The sequence below is a fragment of the Gossypium hirsutum genome, chromosome A01, assembly GCF_007990345.1.
Source record: "Gossypium hirsutum isolate 1008001.06 chromosome A01, Gossypium_hirsutum_v2.1, whole genome shotgun sequence".
Taxonomy (NCBI): Eukaryota; Viridiplantae; Streptophyta; class Magnoliopsida; order Malvales; family Malvaceae; genus Gossypium; species Gossypium hirsutum.
In genome coordinates, this window is record NC_053424.1 from 111,406,689 (window position 1) to 111,426,325 (window position 19,637).

Genomic DNA, 19,637 nt, shown 5'->3' on the forward strand with positions numbered 1-19,637 from the left:
TTGCAAACCTTGAATAATAAGAAATTTAAATACAATATTTCAACCAGTCCTAAATATGATTGAAACATATCTAATACACATTTATTATACTAGTATAACAATTCAACATAAGTATATTATCAACATTAAACAAGAAACTTCAAATTTATACTTAAGAACCATTCAAATTAGTTCAAAATGAACTATGTTATATCATTCACTTTACATCTATGAGTTAGCAATTAACATTCCTCACTAACATCTTTTATATTCAAAATAACATCAAAGACAACTTAGGTACATGTTATTCCTAAGGATAAAATACATCACCAAGTATTTGAGTCCGGGAGTTGGCTTGGATGCTGAGACGTTAGTCACTTTGTACCTAACCTACGCACGGAAACAAACCGTACGCTGAGTATACACTTAGTGGCATTTCTATAAACCAATACTTAACATGTACTTAAAACATAACCATAAATTCTAACAATAAGAACTTCATAAGTTTTCATTCAATTATCCTTATATCACAGTAACACTTATCAACAAAATCATATTCAATAAGAAAACACAGTTTCAATCAGTATCTTTCAGTATTCAGTACAATAGTTTTCCCCTATTAACATAACTCAGACCTGGACGGATACGGGGATCCAACCCATACACCGGGATAATATACAATGTGTCATAGGCTGGAGCCAGAATACACCATAATAATAACAGTAACAGTAATAGTAGCGGTACACAGAGTACCTCATCGGAACGAATCCAGAACAGTAACAGTAACAGTAAGGCGACACTTATAGTGTCTCATCGACACAAAGCCGGAATATCCCTGAACACTTCCAATCCTATGGCATGCCAATTATATCCGACTAGCTCGATACTGTTAATAGGGTATTCAATTCATTTTCAATTTATCATCAAAAATCAATATATATTTCAATTCAAATATTCATAAATCAACACCATACCACAATATCAATATTTACCTTAATTTCAATAGCCATACATAATATCAATAATATGTATCAAAATAACTATTAAGTTTGGTTATAGAAATACAAACCGTAATTCTCAAGTTTATTCGTTATCTTCGCTCTCTTTCTCTTTTCCCTTCTTTGATGACATTTTCGGTGCTACATTAGCTACGGAAAAATTAACATTTAAAATCATCAATACATATCATTTAATAACTCACTCTTCTATTTTCCATGTAACTTTTACAAAAATTCCAATTTAGTCCTTCCACCATAACCATTATTTTTCTTCAAATAAATCTCATATTTTCATTTAATACCTACTTTAAACAAGTTTCAGCTCTTCATATTCAATATAAAACATCAATTCTACAATTTAGACAATTTAGTCCCTACTATAACAAAACTTATATCTCTTTTTACAATTCAATCCTTCTCCCATTTTTAACTTGAATTTTTATCACTTTATAACATAATTTATCTATTTATTCAACTTATTTAACATCTAAAAATTCACTAACTTTCTAAATTTCAACATAATTCAAGTAGAGCTTTGTTGTAGGATTCCAAAAACATCAAAATTACAAGAAAATGGACTAAATTAACTTACCAATTAAGCTTCAAACCTCAAAACCCTATTTTTCCTTTTCTTTTTCTTTCTTTCTTTCTTTCCCTCAATTTTCGTTACTTTTCTGTTCTGTTTCTTACTTTTGTTTCTTTATTCTTTTTTATTATTTCTTTTATTTCTTTTATTTATTTTATTATATTATATTTTTTAATTATAATTATTATTTCTTAAAAAATAAGCAAATACATATATACACATACATTTGTACCAATTAAAATAATACACATGTATTTATACTTACCACGCACTTGTCACATAAGGCTTATTTGCTAATTTAGTTCCTTCAATTTTCTTTAGCCTATAATTAAACTTTTACCCTATATTCAATCTAGTCCTTTCACTAAATTAGCCTTAATTCAAGCTAATTCACTTAACCAAAGTCTAATTAACTACACTACTAGCTTCGTAAATATTTCTAATAAATATTTACGAATTCATTTTGCGGAAATTATGGCCCAAAAATTTAAATTTTCGATACCAGTAAATTTTGGGTCGTTACATTTCTCCCCCTCTTAATAAATTTCGTCCTCAAAATTTACCTGAAAAGAAATGGGGGTACTGTGATCTCATTGTATCCTCTGGTTCCCACGTTGCTTCTTTAATATTATGACTTCTCCACAACACTTTTACTAAGGGAACTCGTTTATTACGTAACTCCTTTACCTCACGTGCCAGTATTTTAACCGGTTCTTTTTCATATGATAAATCAGGTTGAATCTCTATATCTTCAGTTGAAATCACATGAGAATGATCAGATCTGTATCTTCTTAACATAAAAACATGAAAAACATCATGAATCTTCTGTAATTCAGGAGGTAAAGCTAAATGATATGCCATCGGTCCAATTCTTTCTATAATATCATACGGTCCAATGTATGGTGGACTCAATTTACCCTTCCGACCAAATCTCAATATTTTATTCGAAGGAGAGACTTTAAGAAATATTTTGTCTCCAACTAAGTATTCAATGTCCCGATGTTTCAAATCTGCATACGATTTCTGTCTACCAAAAGCTGCTTTCAATCTTTCTCAAATCTTTTTAACAGTACTTTCTGTTTCTTGAATCAACTCTGGACCAACCACTTTCCTTTCATGTAATTCCGTCCTACACATTGGTGATCGACATCTCCGACTATATAAAGCTTCATACGATGCCATTTGAATACTTGATTGAGAACTATTATTATATACAAACTCAGCTAATGGTAAATAACGTTCCCAACCTGATTCAAAATCAATAATACAAGCTCGGAGCATGTCTTCTAAAATCTGAATAACTCATAACTCGTTCTAATTATCCATCGGTCTGTGGATGAAAAGCTGTACTAAAATGAAGTCGAGTATCAAGAGACTCATGCAACTGTTTCCAAAACCTTGATGTAAACCGTGGATTCTGATCATAAATTATCGATGCAGATGGATTTCCCCATGAAAAGACATTGTTGGGAAAATCAAGGCTGGAGTCTCGAAAAGGGCGCTTCTCGCCAGAACCCTAATGGAGGGGGTTTTGGAAAGATATACCAAAAGAGCCCGAGAATTGGCATGCTTACAGTTCATGCCATAGGCCTTTGGTCTTGGGGTCCATTTCTTTCACTTCGCTAGATCTGCTGTTATACACATGTTTCTACAACTAGGGTTAACTTCTTTTTGGACTGTTTTTCATTTACATTTATCTAGTTGATGTTTTTAGAAGAAAATTCTATGGTTCTTACATTGATTCTGTCATTCAGAATTTCAGGTTTGCTCTTTATGATTCTGCTTTGGCTGAAATAAGGCTTATTTTACTTGATCGAATGGGCTACTGCTCTACTTAACAGATTTAATTTTTATCTTATACTGCTTATGTTATTAACTTGAATTGTTTTTTAGTTGTTTCTCTTTTTCTTATCTTATGATGCTTTGAGTTATTCTGCCCTGATTGAAATCCTCAATGCTCAATTTTTATGTTTTGCTTGTATGATTTTATGAATATTGTGGACGCAAGTTTGCTATCTGAAAAAAGAGATGAGAATTTGGGAGTCGAGTTATAATTTAATTTATTAATGAAATCTTCAGTGCTCAATTTAGGGATTTGATTTATGTTTTGCTTGTACGATTTTATGAATCTTGTGCACACAAGTTTCTTATCTGAACATAAGGGATGAGGATTTGGGAGTCAAGTAATAATTTCATTTATCAAAGAAATATCAATTGCGCATGTGCCAGTTTATAATTGTTGTAATATTTATCATTCAGGAGGTATTTCCTTTATTTTGTTTGATTTGTTTTATACATTCCAATTATTTTCCCTTGGTTTAAGACTCTATTTGGCGGCTTGAATCTGTTGGCATTATACTTAAGCTTAAGTTAATAATGGAATTGAGTTGATTGGAATTTTGCAGGATACTTAATATTGAAGAAAAATGTCTCATCGCAAATTTGAGCATCCAAGGCATGGCTCTTTGGGATTTCTCCCAAGGAAAAGAGCCTCCCGCCACAGGGGAAAAAGTTTCTCCTATTTTCCCTTCAATTGTTTATAGTTGGATTCTGCTATATTTGTTTAGTAACTATTGTTAGATTATTCTATTATTTGAATGGCTTATTGCATCTTAACTAATCATACTGATGCAGAATTAGCTGTGACCAAGTATAATCTTTTCTAGTATAGTAGTTTGCCTTTTAGATTTGATATAATCCCTGAAGTTGTAATCGCTAGCACGCTCCCTTATTATTAAGATTTTTAGCTTGTTCAGGATATATCTTTAATTCCCTCTATGAATTTTTTTTTTTATTATAAAATCTTCTGATTTTTCTTTCTTCTTTCACGGTTGTTCAGTTAAGGCATTCCCAAAGGATGATCCTACTAAGCCATGCAGATTAACTGCGTTTTGGGGATATAAAGCTGGAATGACCCATATAGTGAGGGAGGTTGAAAGCCTGGTTCAAGTAAAAATTTCTCTTCTGACTCATCATCTGTAAATTTTGGAATACTAGTCTGTTGCTTATCTGCTGCTATATGAAATAAAACCATGTGCCTTTTATGTGCTTTCTTGCATTGTTTACTTTCCTCCATGGTTAAGTGGATAGCATAATGTATTTATATGTTCTTTTCTTCCAGAACTTCACAAGAAGGAGACATGTGAAGCAGTTACTATCCTTGTGACACCACCCATGGTGGTTGTTGGAGTTGTGGGATATGTCAAAACACCTCGTGGTCTTCGTACTTTGGGCTCTGTGTGGGCTCAGCATCTGAGTGAAAGGTGAAACGAAGGTTCTATAAGCACTGGTGCAAGTCTAAGAAGAAGGCTTTTACCAAGTACTCAAAGAAGTTTGAAACTGAAGATGGTAAAAATGACATTCAATTGCAGCTGGAAAATTGAAAAAATATTGCACTGTAATTCGTGTTTTGGCCAACACTCAGGTATTTCCCCCTCAAGCAGATCTATATTTTGTAGTTATGTTTTAGTCCTTCCAATTCTGGATGATTGAATGCTTTAACTACTATGTTTTTCTTTTTTTTCCTGATTTCTTTTATGTCCTTTATTGCATATTTCTGTAGATAAGAAAGATGAAGGGCTTGAAGCAGAAGAAGGCCCATTTAATGGAGATTCAAGTAAATGGTGGAACTATTGCTCAGAAAGTTGACTTTGCTTACGGTTTTTTTTGAGAAACATATTCCAGTTGATGCTGTGTTCCAGAAAGATGAGATGATCGATATCATTGGGGTGACCAAGGGTAAAGGGTATGAAGGTGTGGTGACCAGATGGGGCGTCACCCGTCTCCCACGCAAGACCCATCGTGGTCTTCGCAAGGTTGCCTGTATTGGTGCATGGCATCCAGCCAGGTTTTCTTTTACGGTTGCCAGGGCTGGGCAAAATGGCTACCATCACCGTACATGGATGAATAAGTATACAAGATTGGAAAGGCTGGACATGAGTCGCATGCTGCCATGACTGACTACGACAGGTTAGCCATGTGCCCTCTACTCAGTTTGCTATTTATTTTGTAGGATTATGATAGCCACAGGGCATTATTAATTGCTTCCGTCTTCTGCTAATTTGAGGATAGAGAAGGAGATTACCCCAATGGGTGGATTCCCCCATTATGGTGTGGTGAACGAGGATTATTTGGTGATCAAAGGGGGGGTGTGTTGGGCCAAAGAAACGGGTAGTGACTTTGAGGCCATCCCTGGTGAAATCAAACTTCAAGGGTCGCTCTTGAGGAGATCAAGCTCAGGTTCATTGATACATCATCCAAGTTTGGGCATGGTCGCTTCCAAACAACACAGGAGAAGGCCAAATTCTATGGAAAGCTCAAGGCATGACGAGGGACTTACTATTTATATTTTCAAGTTATGTAGGGCTAATCTACAAGTTCACATTTATTTGCCTTCTATTTCTGGTACAATACTAATGTTCACACTTTTTCTTTTTATGGTTGACTACAACTTTCAATTTCATTTTAGTTGGGACCCACCAAACAAAGTTTAGTACAGCTTTCGACTTTCAAGCTCACTGCTCTGCATATAGGACCGCTTAGAACCACTGTTTTTGGAATGGTCAAATTGGGTTTTTGGTGCATTCGGTTTAAATCACATAAATTATTAAAAAGTATATAGAATTTGATTAGTTGGCATTAATTCTCATATCAAATGATTTTTGCCCTTCTTTGGATGGATTTTGGATTGGGATTCAATTGGTTTGAAGGATGGACGAAGTTGTATGTTGTTGGAAACTTGAAAATCACATGTAAAATCTTTGCTCTTTTGCATTTAATATATTTATTTATTTTATTGGTAAAATTGTTGGAAAAGGAAAAAGGTCGGCTGACCTGGCTATGAAAATAAAAAGAATTGACGGAGATAAATAACAGCTTTGGTTTTTCCAAGACATGCTTCAGTGTGCTTTCCTTTTCAAAGGGGTCCTCTTGTCTTATATGGGAATGGGAAACAGTGATCTTTTAGAAATGTGTATTTACGCCTCATTATGAAATTGGCTTTTTTTTTATGTATAATTGTAATTGTTATCGCAAAAAATTCCATTTGAATGAATGTCGATTGTATATAAAATATATAAGGATATATTCCAATTTTAAATATATTTTACTTGTTTAATGAAAAATTAAAAAAAGGGATAAAGCTACTGTCTTTTTGATATTATTATTATTTTTTCTTTTCTAGAACTCTGGAATGAATATTTGCTCCCTATTACTCTCCTCCTAGACGACTAAAAACCTCAGTGTAAAATAAAAAATAAAAAAATAAAAAAATCTTGTTTCTGTTAAGCTTTTTGTTATTAATTGAGATGTCATTATCTATGACCTATAATGCTAGAAGATTATAACTTGTTTTAAATCCAAAAACTTTATGAAATTATCTTATTTTTGGTTATGCCTTAGATAAGCTTTCACATCATTGTCAGACATTTTGATTATCTTGTTTGACAAAGAGTCCTTACTTAGGTAACTGTTTCTTTTTCAAGGGTCCTCATTATTTCTGCTGTAAGTAATTATTGCTTCAAGTTTTTTTCTTTCTTTCTTTTTCATTCTTTTTCTAGTTATATGAATTCTAAGCTTCATGGAAGAAACAATAAGAAAGCGATGTTGGTATGTTGAAGAAAATAAAAATAAAAATAGATTCTTCCATTTTTACAAAATAATAGAGGTAATTTTGTAAGTTGTTAGCTTTAGTGTTTCTGACCAAAGTGACGGGTTCCTCTCAGAGTCACCTCACCAGGTTTTGCTTTAAAAACTTTAAAAGAAAATATATATGAGGAATAATAATTGTGGTCTAAATCACCCCTTCCCCTTTTTTTTCAAGCTCTTTGCTTTAAGCCACGGTCCTTTTTTCTTTCAACTCTAGAATCATGACATATCTGCCACTGCATATGCTTGGTTGTAAGGTATCCCAACATTACATCTCCCTCTCAATCACCTCTTTTCTTCCTAAACTTTCAAGTCAATTCTTGTTCCTCTTTTTCATGTGCTTTCTACCCTGTTTGTTCTTCTTGTGTTTGCAGCTTCTTCTTTTCTAGAAAAATTGACACTATAATCAATTGTATATGACATATTAACAGATAGTTTAACCTTGCATGAGTCTTTATCTTTTTTTTTATTTGGTTTATTTGGAGATTATGGTAGATTTGGCTATTTGGCTATCTTTCCCATGATTATGTTGGACAGACATAAATGATACATAGTAGATCTTTGCAGCCTACCTCGTGTAACCTCCTCAAATATTATGTACTAATTCTTAATGATAGTTATAATCAGTGAAAACTTGGTTAAATATTAGTTAGTGGAAACAATTATTAATCTTTGAACTCTTTTTTTTTTTTTTACCTTCGAAACTGCTGTTAATAATTATAATTATATTGGAGATATTGAAAAATGATGGCTTGGTATCATCCTATTAGGACCCAGATTTAAATAAATTCAGAATTCCCAACATAACATCTAAATTCAGCAACTAAAAAGTGACAAAGTTTGAAAAAAGGAAACCAATAGGCCATTCTTTTTCTAAGGGTCTCCAGACAAGAAGGCCAATGCTTTTTATTCCTTTAGGTTTGCTTGTTGGGACAAGGTATAGTATTGATTAAGCTAGGCATCATCAGGATCATGTACCATCATTCCAATTCAAGAAAAAGTGTACTGCTGGGATTATCATATGACTTTGTCTTTACATTTGCAATTGGGTATAAAGCTAGCTGGTCTCAGCCTCGTCTTAGTTTCATTTACAAATGGTGGCTGTGGCTGCCTTATTTTTCCAGGGCAGTGTTAAGAGGTGTATAGGATGGGAGGGATAAGTTGATGTTTGCAGCTCTTAATTCCAAGTACCAAAACCCAAGTTTTTATAACTCGTTTCAAGAATCTCATTAAAAAACTCTGCTGGTTTTTCCTCTCTTGGTAAGTACCTACTGATAAGTTTATTTTCATTTGTAATGATGCGCCATTGGGATTCTAATCACTGTCTTTCATCATACGTCTATGATTTCTTGGATTCAAAACTATGTTAGTTTCTGTGTATTAAGGATTCTTAATGATTGCCTTTGTCAATCTTTTACAGAGACTATGTCGAGCCATTAATGAGGAAGGGCATTTTCTGAGAAGAATAACCTGCAACTACTACTAAACCTGCTTTATTTCACAAGTACTGTTTGTTCCTACAAAAACGAGCCATGAATGAGTTTGGAACTGGAAGGTCAGTGCCATGGAACATATACCCAAGTTCAGATCCGACTCCATCTCAACCAGTAGTTGATAAGGAAACTCCATTGAAAAACTTGGGGACATCCATGAATGCCATTTCTTTTGGCTTTGTTGCTACTGCCATCTTGATATCAATGTTTGTTATCATGGCCATCTTTGAACACCTTTTTCAGCCAAATCCTGCTTTTTCTTCCCCCAATCAAGACGGTGCTGTAGGATCTGGTGCAGCTGAAAAACTCGGGAATCCACAAAGAGTAAGCTTCTATCTCTTCAGGCTGTAAAGTTGTAATATACCCCATGGTAAAAATACCGTATAAGTCATTAGGAGTCAGATTGTATTTTGCTTCCTTAAAACATGAGCAAATTCGTCTCCATACAATAGCTTTCACCTCAAAATGAGATGCATCAATTCTAATTGTTTGGTTATTCTGTCAATCATGCTAGTTTTTAATAGTAAAAATGGACAGTTTTTTAACAAAAAAGATTAACTTGTTTTTTTTTTATATAACATATAAAGGTTAATTTGCCCACTTTTAGAATAAAGGGAGAAAATGCAATATGAGTACTACAATGACTTTCATGGTACTTTTACATACCCCAGTTTCCTTTCTCTTTTTGTTTTGCATTGTCTGCATGCTTTTTTGGCAGCATTCCTTTAAGAATAAGGGAACTTCTAACATATAATCGTCCTCTAAGCTAAAAACCCTTTGGCCCTCTGAATGGCTTACCAATTTCTCAGAGCTAGGATGAGAACCACACTAAGGAAATGCAGCCTGTAAATTCTGGTCACCTTGTATATAATATGTCTGGTTATGGAAGAATGATATAAAAGTAAAACATATATTGTATGTCTAAAACATGCTCTATATTTTTCATTCAATGTTGAAACAGGTGTTTGATGAATGTTGTGATGGCAGGTATCGACATCATATGCAACTGATTTGTCAGTAGTGATGCCAGGAGAACAACATCCTACCTATATAGCTCAACTTGCTCCCCTCCCTTGCCCAAGGGAAGGCATCTATTGGCCTCCCCATGAACATAATTTTGTATATCCTTAAACATACATCATCCATGAATGATGCATGTATATTTATCAGCAATCAACCTTCCCTTCTTCGATACTATTTATCCAATGAAATATTATTACATCTTGAAGCTGGTTTGCGAGCCCTCATTTTTGGAGCAAATCTGTCAAATATCACAGATGACCTATTTGGCAAATGCAAATTCCTCTGTTACAAATTTAGAGCTTATTGCTAGAAAGTTTTCATTGGTATTATGTTTCAATTGAACAATCCTTGCATCAAAAATTTTATATCATGTATTGATGTTTTAATCTCAATTTTTGACAACTGAGACAGATAAAGAATCCAGACCTCCAAAATAAGCAAGATAAATTACATGCAATTTAATTAGCTATAGTGTCAAAAGGATTATTATTCTACATGCAAAGGAAACAATCCCTTGCAAATCATAATCATCATTGAGCATGAAACTTGAAGAATTTATATTAGAAACAAGCAATGATAAAATTTACATTACAAGAAATGCAACTTGAAGAATTTATATCTCCTAAGCTCTTTAACCTCCCTTCCATTCACCCATTCCCATTAAGTTTATCCCTGTAAATATGACTTGTTATGTTTCCACTCCCCACTCCCCATTCTCTATACTCATCTTCAGTAACTTTTTTCTATTAATATCTACTAACATAGCGGGCAAAGAAAGCAAGGTGATAAGTGGAAGGGAAAATCTGCTAGTGCTCATCAATGTCATCTTCATCAGGTAATATTGCAGTCAGTAAAGAATACTTTACCAGGAGAGAGATCCTTCCCTTCTTGACGACTAATCTTGCCCCAGAAACAACCCAATATCCAGGAACCTCTTGTGGTCCTCTTGTTATCTCTGTTGTATCAACAAATTTCAAAAGCTTAGGAGCTTGAACAAGTACAGGAGGGCCTCCCGGGTAAACAGCGGAGTTTATATTCACATCAGCTGGCCCAGGAGGTGGTTTCTGAACTGTTGTGAAGTGATGACTAATTAGTGTGGATATGAGTCCAGACTTAGGTGCCAACCGAGGTGATCCATCCCATTCTGGATGCTTAATAGACATCGCTCCCAAGACAGTCGAGAACCGTAGCCGTAAAAAGAGAATATTTTTAAAACCATGATTCTCAACCTGCAACTGGGCTCCGGTTACAATTGAGAGTTCCTCCTGAGATTCAATGGGAGCAGTGCATACGTGAGAGTAGTTCTTCCAATAAACTCTCTCATAGTAGTTACGATCATGAGACTCTTGGCAGAAGTTCCCTTTTGGATCATCTACAAGTTGGAATATTTTTGGAAGGGAGGAAAGGTGCTGCAAGTGGATGGCCAAGCGGTTGCTCCTTTTACCTTCTAGATATAGACGGAGGCCAGTCACAGGCCTCTTACCCACATCAACCTGTCATTAAATTATATAACTTAAAATTAGCTATAGAGCAAAGACTCCCAAAATAGGTTTGCGCTCAATGATCCGAGTGCTAATATCAGCTTCCAACTTTAAATCCACACTATGTGACAAAGTATAATTATGCACTCTTCAGGAGACCAAAAGAAGACGATGTCTAAGATAAAGTACTACTTATATTAGTTCCCTAGGAGCATTTTCTTTGATGGAACTATAGATAAATCTTATCTTGCTACAAAATGCTATTTCCATTTTAACATACAGTCGTTAGGGCACAGAGTTTTTAAAGTTAAAATGCTGAAGAGACTCTAGTGAACATTTATAAATCCAACACCAGCATACCAATATGTTTTGAAGTTTATGTAGCTGAAGGGCTAATAAAAACTACTCAAACACATAAATGCATAAACCTACACGGTCAAATACTCAATGCACACAAACAAAAGCCAGAAAAAATTTCAAATTTAGAAGATTTTCTACCGGAGTAGTATTCACAAAAAGCTTGGGCCCCATGAAGCTGAACTGCAAAGAGGCAGTGCTTTGTTGCTTTCGCTGTGGACCAAGAGGAAGTTCACTGAACACTGGGGCCCACTGTCTTGGAAGCTGAAATTCCAGAAACTGGTGGAGCTCTTCAACTGGTGGTTTATCTGTAAGAGCAATAGCTTACGGATGAAATATGTGTAGACTATTCGCTATAAAATAAGTATCAATTGCAGCAGTAAGGCAAGATGAATGAAAATGAGATCCAACAACAAATTCTCATTGTTTCATGACAAACTCTATGAAAAGCTAGAAATACCTATCAATTATTTGGTTCCAAATGTCTCTCAACTCAAGCACCGCTAGTTAATGATATCATGATAACAAAACTGGTACTTACTAACAGCTTATGATAATTTAAAAAGGCTTTAATAAAAATAAGCTCATAACTCTTGTATTGGTTGCTTTATATTATATGATAATAAGTTGATTAGCGAACTTATAGTGTCTCAGTATAACAAATTATTAGATTTAAAAAAAAAAAAAAAAAAAAAAACCCAGAAGTATGAGGCATGCTTCTTTCAGAAAATAATAAGTATGAGGCATGTTCAGAGAAGAGGAGATACAATAACTTGAAGCAGTAAAAGAAAATAAGAAAAGCATTAGGTAGACATAACGAACTATAGATCTTGCTTACATCGCAAATATAGGTTTATGGCATGGCTCAGAAATCCACTACCAGGAACTCCATTCAATAGGGAAGTAATAGGGATAAAGGACATTGAGATTACATCAGGCTCTGACTGAACTGTCTGTAACCAGTCATTATGGGAAAGGTTTCTATTATCATTTCCACCCCTCCTTTTGTAAATGCTTATAATATCCTGCAATTTTTAGGTAATTATTAACATCTATATCGGGAATGAAACTTAAACCTTTATCAAGGAGCTTTAACTATTAAGCAAACGACACCATATGAAAGAAAACAAACCTCTTTCTGTGCATATGAACTTGATGGACTGTTACTAGCAAACCTTAGCCGCTGCTCCCTAATTTCAAACTGAAACGGAAATAATTAGATTAGATACCTCCCCAGGGTTTGGGGGGGGGGGACCACACAAATTATGCCAACTGTTTACTATAACGATGATTGACAGATAAATTAAAATAAATACGGTTTTAACACCAAAGGAGGCAGCAGATCAGAAATATGAAGAATAGCCATAATTTCTCTATTCCATAGAGATTAAATAATCTCTAGTTTTGAAAGGCCAGCAATCAAAGCATAGAGTACCAAAGCAATCAAATTAAAAAAAGAAACTGCCAACCTAGATGAAAGGCCTAGAAAATAACACTGTCGTGATAAAACTGTGGCAAAGCCTGGTGTAAAACCTAAACATTCAAAACAGTAGCAGACTTTTGGTCTTCTCTGGCAAATATTTAGCTGGTATCACACTAGCAATCATATAATACTAATGTGATACCGGGTTGTCGTTTTAGTATGTTAAGACGCTTCTCAACACAAATTTTGGCAACAATATGCAACAACCTGCAGCAACTTCCAATTAACACACTGCTTGTTAGGTCAATCATGGAGATTGTACACTGTTCTAAAAGAATATTGATTTCATTTCATCTCAACAAGAAGCATGATTTATCTAGATATGCAGCAATAGGTTAGACAAAAAAAATCAAAACAGTTCTATTGAAAACCTTGTCACTCTGGAAGACTTGCTCAGGCGCCAAGTTATAATGTCCACTGGCATCTAAAAACCTTTTATCAGCCATATCCTTCAATCTTTTCTGGATATCAGCAGGTTGAAGAGTAGATGAATGCTGCTGTTTTATGTAAATAACATCCTTCCCTCCCATCTTCACACCAACAATTATATGGGTTCCATAAGTGTCAATAAACCTGGGATGTCATAAATATACATATCAAACTCAAATGCGATACATCAGAGAGTAAATAACATTAAACAAAGCAGGCAATAGAAATCAGAAAATGCATAGCCATCAATAAAAGAACTAAAAGAAAGTTGATCATTGAATTATTCTCCAAGTGATGACAGAACTCAAAGAGAGGGAGCGAGAAACACACATTGGCTGGAGCCAATTCCTTGCATAAGGAAGAAAAGGCCCCCTACATGCAAAGGTCTTATTTATGGCAATTCACCTTGCTAATGCTGCTGGCTCCCATGTAGATGGGACTGCTTTCTTGACATGATCTCGTAGCACAATTTGAGATTTCTCCAGTGCAACTGAGTAGAGGGTGATGAAAACCCCATCAAAAGCAAGTGTCTTGGTATTAGCAGCATCTTTTTGCCAACAACCAGAGAATTCAAACATGGAATTGAAGTGGCCTGAAGGTATTTTTCCAGTCAAAGATATTTCTTGGTTGAATTGCTCTGACATCTGGAGAAAGTAAAACAAAAGAAATGATTTAAAAAAAGCACTCTCATGACAGATAAAAGAGTATGAAAACATAACCAATTTACCACATGACTAGCAATTCTCATATACCTTCACAGGATTTGACTCATGCTACAACAATTGAACTAGTGATACATATATGGATACAGATAGCATTGAACAAACAATACACTATTACCTGCTGGAAGGAGAGGACATCAGACCTGAACCGCGTGCGCTCTCCTTTATCACATTTTATTGACTTGGACACATTGGGTATTGAAATTCCACCAGGTAAAACAATTTCATGGCGTCCATCTTCATGAATCTCAATAAGACATGAATCTTTTGAATTCCCTTTACAGTACTTCAGCCGAAGATCCATTCCAATATCATATCCACATCCAATGGACCCTATGGCAATCTCAGCCGCCTTTAGAGCTGTACTCTTAAGCGCCATTGCTCAGTGCATCACTCTTTTTCACCAAATTTGGAACCAAATTCACACGAGATTCAATTATTCAAACCAAACACAGTACACTCCAAATAAAGCAACATTGTTTCAATCATTTACACAAATAAAACTAATCCAAATTCTACAAATAGCTGAACGTGTAAAAACAGAACAAAAATCATCATATACAAAATTTTTTTTTAAAGTATATATTACTACAACAGAACAGATAAGAAGTTCATAAATAGCTCAAACATTGAAATTTATATATAAAGAACGGCAATTTTCATAATCTTTCCAGAAACAATCACAACCAAAACCAGTTTAGCTCACTTTAAGAAGCAAATTAGCCACTTTTCAGAAATTAACAACATTCAATCAAAACCCAGATATTGTTCAGACTGAACAAACACACCCCAAAAAGCTGGATCCTAAAACTTAAAAAGGACCAAAAATAGTTTTCTAAAGAAAACTTGTAGCTCATATTAGACAAAAAAAAAAAGAAAAAGAGTTCGTACATTTTACGCAGGTCAAAAACTAAAGTGGGAATCTTTCTAAGAGCAGATTTTGAAGCTGGAGGAAACCGATAAAAGTGAAGCTCAAACAATTTGAAGCCGAAACGCCAATCCTTTGGTTCGATTTCGAAGTGTCTTGAAACTCCCAAGATTTTCAGGTTTGGAAATTCCAAGAACGAAACTCGAATGGAGAGAAGGATAAAAAAAGGTTCCTTGATGAAGAAGTGTAAACAATAATAATAAAAAAAACAAGTGAACTTAAAAAATAAAAATAAAAATAAAAAAATAAAGAGAAAGGGAGAAACCCTAAGAAGGGGGAACGTTTGAGAGAGACAGAGGTTAGTAAAAATAGGTTTGACTAAGAAAAAAAAAATTCTAGCATTGACATATATACATGTGAGAGAGTTGTTGAGCGTGAGAGTCCCTCAAACATTAACTCCAGTTTTTGATTGAAAAACCAAAAAAAGGAAAGTCAAAGGTGCTTCTTTCAGTGCTTGGCCCTGCCTTCCATTAACTTCCCACCGCTTGTACGCCATTAATATATTCATTCCCTTAATTTGTCTTAACTAATCATTAATCAACCAACTTGCATTTTTTAAATTAATATATCCTTTTAAATTTCTTTCCATATCAATTAACTTCAATGATTTTTACAATAATTTTAAAAAAAGTATTGGTAAATTTTATTTAACTCATTTGTTTATATAGAGATTAAAATACTATAAGTAGGGTACTTAACTTTGTGCCAAGTTATTGATTTATAATTTAAAGTTAAGAATTTGAATTCCAGTTATTGTACGGGTTAATTAGCCAAAAAGGCTGATTTTGAAAGTTTACGAACCCTTTTTTTCTTATATTTACGTACGCCTTTTTGTTTAACGGTATGGTAATTTGTTTTTCAAACCGCTAAAAACAGTTAATTTATTTGCTATATAAATCTAAGTCATCTTCTTTCTTTTGTATTTAAATCCAATTCTCTCAACTATTTAGTTCTTAAATTTTCACTCAATGTCTCTCAAAATATTGTTGTTTTAATTTTATATTTTGTAATTTCTTTAATTTTATTTAATTTTTATAATGACAATTTTGCTTATTCGTTTGGATGACAAATACATTACCAACGTCCAATTACAAATGGTAAGAAAATATTATTAAATTATTTAATTTTAATTAAGTTCGTTGTTAACATTATTAATTTTATCATTTTTTATGTTTATATAACCAAGCTGAAGATCGAACTTTAGAGATGTACATACACAATTTAACTACGAAGGCATCGCGTGTTATTGAACAACACTTGTGTAATAGCCCAATTTTCAGTAATGTCATAAAAGGTGGTTTCAATACCTCATTTCTATAAACCGAATCCTTAAATATTAAATATGAATTTTTACAGAGTTTCTATAAAAGTATATTAGAGTTTAGCTCGGTAATTTTGTCAATTAATTTCTTAATCAGGGTACAAGGACTAAATTATAAAAATCTAATCTCTATAGATTTTTATTAGTTAAAGATTCAAAACGTTAAAAAAACTATTTTGTTACATCAATAGTGGAGGATGATATTAACTTTCACTAACTTTGGTTAATTGTAATTAAGGTTTAATTAATTAAAGTTTAATTAAGTGATTAAGGATTAATTAAGGTATAAAAGGCTTAACTTATTGAATTTTCTTCTCCATTATTCGTATCAAGCATTCAATCATTATTTGGTAAGTAATTTTAGGTCATTTTCTTGAAGAAATTAGCGTTAAATTGTTAGATTTTAAGCTTAGATGTGAAAATGACAAAATTATAATGATTAATTGTTAGTTTTTTCATAGGGACTAAAATGAATAAAATTTGAAATTTATGTGAAATTTCTATAATGATAGATAGTAGGGAGTCCCTAAGGGATGTGATTGAAATCGGTTTTCAAACAAAGGCTCAAATTGAAAGTTATGGCTATTTCGATTTTAGAGACTAAATTGAATAAAATGTAAAACTTTAGGTATATCAAAAATGAAATTATTTAGATTCATTCATGACATGGAATAGTGTATAAATGTTTGGTATTGATGGATTGAATGGAATTATTGTATATATAGATTAATAATTGAATCAAACTAGTGATAATCGAGAAAAAAGCCAAAATTATCGATTAGTCCCTGAAGATTCGGTTGTTTGTTTCTTTGACCAAGTAAGTTCACATGGAACTTACCAATTAATTTTTACTTTATGTATGAATGATATTGAATTCATGCTTGTATATCAATATATATGAATTAAGTAAAATTAATGAATTTGACACTTATAGCTTGAAACGGACTGAATTGTAAATTCATGTAAATATTGGTTATATGGAAATAGTACTGGATGTAAATGTGATTTTTGATTGAATGTATGCCTCATAAGGAGAAATGAAATTGTGTACAGGAATTGATAATGTCAATTACACGAAAATGATGCTTGAGTAAACTTAGTAAAAGGTTAGGATGTGTATGGCATGCCATTAGAGTTATACGCACGATTAATCAAGGATTTACATGTTATCACGTGATCTAGCATTTGTCACATCCCAAAATTTGGCCTAGAAGTTTTGAGGCTAATTTTGAAATTTATGGCCTAAAATTGGGTTCGGAGATTCAGAATGTGGCAACCTAAAAATATCTTCATTAAATGGCTTTTGAAAATAAAATCAATTTATGAAAGAAATGAGAAAAGGCTTTCAATTTTTAAAAGAGGACTAATTTGTAAAGGTTTTAATTTTGAAAGTAGTTTAAAAGAAATAATACCAAAGTTTTAAAATCAACCTATTTTCCCCTTGCACCTTACAATAGACGCGCGACTCCCTTTCTCCCATCACTTTTTGCCATCAATTGAAATCCCCATATACCATTCACCATTTTTTGTCTCCATTGCTTTAATCCTTTTTATTTTTATCGTCTTCCAAACATTAAACCTCCTTTGAATTCAAAGGAGAACATCATTAATTTCACTGATTTTTTCCAAGTAGGTTTTCTCAAAATTCAATCAACCGTTCATTGTTTTCCTTAATCGGGGTAAGGTTTTTCTTTTCTAATAGTTTTTGATGTAGTCTAGCCTTTCAAATCAAGTTTTAATCAGTTGAATCATAGATTTTGTGTGTTAGTTAAAATTGGTGTCCCTAATGGCAAATTTTAGATTTTTAAACGAAATTACTTTTTCTACGTGTTTTTCAACTTGATTAGGTGAGATTAGAATGTTTTTAAACTTGTTTTAAACTTTTGTTAAAGGATTTGAAGATTATATTATTTTTTCACTAAAAGTAGCCATGGAAGTCAAAATTTTCCAAAACCATAAATCTGAGAAGTTCTATGTGTTTTAAAGGTTGAGAATTATTCTTAAGGGAGTAGTCATATGATTAGAATTGATTTTAAGCAAAGGGAATTAGTTCAAGTTAAGAAATTTGAGTTGCGACTATAGTAGTCGAAAATTTCGGTTCCAAGAGGAGTTAGTTTAAACTTGTGTTTTGTTTGATTTGAGATGTGTTATTGGCTTTTGTGTATGTTGTGTAGTTAACATTTCTAAAGATCCAGAACCATTAGAGCTCTCTTCAAGCAAGGCAAAAGGAAAGGAAAATTAGTTTGAGTTTTCAGCTAATAAGTAAAAACGCAATTGGTGAGTGTTTTAGTCATTACTAGTATGCACGATTCATTGTGTTAAATGGGAGCTTAGGTTAGCTTAAACACCTATCCTAAGTTCCAAGTGTAAGCTTTCTTACTCTTTTTTTTTTCATTTTGCAAAATTGTGACTGTGTGATTTGAAATGAGTATCATGATGTATTAGTGTAACAAGTAATGTGTAATTGTGAGCATGTGATGTGGAATTATTGGCTTATGCTTATATATGTAACTTAATATGGCTATAGCTTATTAAACTTTATGTTAACACTTGTGAGTGCATAAATAGGAAGTATGGTAAGCATGATATGTGGAAGTGATAGTGTTGTGTATATAATGATTAAGAACTGTAACACCCCTAACCTGTATCCGTTGTCAGAATAGGGTTACGATGCATTACCGATCAACCACAACATAAATCATACATTTGTGTAATCATCATTAAAAACTCATTCATCTCAATCACTTTGTCCCTTATAAGGTCCTACGAGACCTTAAAACATGCTTAGAAGTGGTTCGGGACTAAACTGATAACATTCACGAACTTTGAGAAACTTATAAAATTTTCAAACTTTAAAAGGTCACACGCCCGTGTGAACAAGCAGTGTGCCTCACACGGTTACCAGACACGCCCCTGTCACAGGCCGTGTGAAAACAAGGCATACATACTGACTTGTACCACACAGCTGAGGACACGCCCGTGTGCCATGGCCGTGGGAAAACTGGGGATGTTACTAACTTGGGTCACACGGCCGACCACACGCCCATGTGCCAGCCCGTGTGCCACACACGGCCAGTAGATAAGCCTATGTGTCTAGGCCGTGCCAAACCTGTAGGGTATACTGACTTTAATTCGAAGGGCACCCTAGGGGACACACGGCCTTGTAGCAAGACCGTGTGTCGCACACGGCT

General features: G+C 33.7%; 2 protein-coding genes and 1 pseudogene across 7 annotated transcripts; 2 read left to right on the plus strand and 1 right to left on the minus strand.

Annotated features, from left to right (window-relative positions):
* The first annotated feature begins 2,900 nt into the window (after positions 1 to 2,900).
* LOC107925493 (60S ribosomal protein L3-like) lies at positions 2,901 to 6,025 on the plus strand (annotated as a pseudogene).
* Positions 6,026 to 6,975: 950 nt separating this feature from the next.
* LOC107925456 (uncharacterized) lies at positions 6,976 to 9,930 on the plus strand. Of its 5 annotated transcripts, XM_016856146.2 has the most exons (4): positions 7,316 to 7,466; positions 8,334 to 8,469; positions 8,630 to 9,026; positions 9,690 to 9,930. In XM_016856146.2, exons 3-4 carry the CDS (start codon positions 8,742 to 8,744, stop codon positions 9,831 to 9,833), a joined length of 429 nt encoding a protein of 142 aa, XP_016711635.1. In that variant the 5' UTR covers positions 7,316 to 7,466; positions 8,334 to 8,469; positions 8,630 to 8,741; the 3' UTR covers positions 9,834 to 9,930. The 5 variants fall into 5 exon arrangements, with proteins under 5 accessions (XP_016711639.1, XP_016711637.1, XP_016711638.1 ...); XM_016856150.2 differs by lacking the exons at positions 7,316 to 7,466; positions 8,334 to 8,469 and adding an exon at positions 6,976 to 7,065; XM_016856148.2 differs by lacking the exons at positions 7,316 to 7,466; positions 8,334 to 8,469 and adding an exon at positions 7,084 to 7,170.
* Positions 9,931 to 10,258: 328 nt separating this feature from the next.
* Positions 10,259 to 15,592, minus strand: LOC107925455 (MACPF domain-containing protein At4g24290). Of its 2 annotated transcripts, XM_016856144.2 has the most exons (8): positions 15,089 to 15,592; positions 14,316 to 14,592; positions 13,881 to 14,119; positions 13,418 to 13,619; positions 12,696 to 12,764; positions 12,402 to 12,588; positions 11,705 to 11,871; positions 10,259 to 11,218 (listed from the first exon to the last, which is right to left on the minus strand). In XM_016856144.2, the coding sequence occupies exons 2-8, from the start codon at positions 14,574 to 14,576 to the stop codon at positions 10,532 to 10,534; spliced, it is 1,812 nt and encodes a 603-aa protein (XP_016711633.1). In that variant the 5' UTR covers positions 14,577 to 14,592; positions 15,089 to 15,592; the 3' UTR covers positions 10,259 to 10,531. The 2 variants fall into 2 exon arrangements, with proteins under 2 accessions (XP_016711633.1, XP_016711632.1); XM_016856143.2 differs by having other exon boundaries at positions 14,316 to 15,592.
* Positions 15,593 to 19,637: the final 4,045 nt, after the last annotated feature.

What these genes read in the sequence shown, in the direction of transcription:
- LOC107925456 (XM_016856150.2), top strand. Translation starts at nt 8,742, where the DNA reads ATGAATGAGTTTGGAACTGGAAGGTCAGTGCCATGGAACATATACCCA. An exon ending in AACTCGGGAATCCACAAAGA is followed by an intron (nt 9,027 to 9,689) that starts GTAAGCTTCTAT and finishes TTGTGATGGCAG; the next exon opens with GTATCGACATCATATGCAAC.
- LOC107925455 (XM_016856144.2), bottom strand. Translation starts at nt 14,576, where the DNA reads ATGGCGCTTAAGAGTACAGCTCTAAAGGCGGCTGAGATTGCCATAGGG. An exon ending in AAGTCTTCCAGAGTGACAAG is followed by an intron (nt 12,765 to 13,417) that starts GTTTTCAATAGA and finishes TTTCCGTTTCAG; the next exon opens with TTTGAAATTAGGGAGCAGCG. An exon ending in CATAAACCTATATTTGCGAT is followed by an intron (nt 11,872 to 12,401) that starts GTAAGCAAGATC and finishes TTGCTCTTACAG; the next exon opens with ATAAACCACCAGTTGAAGAG.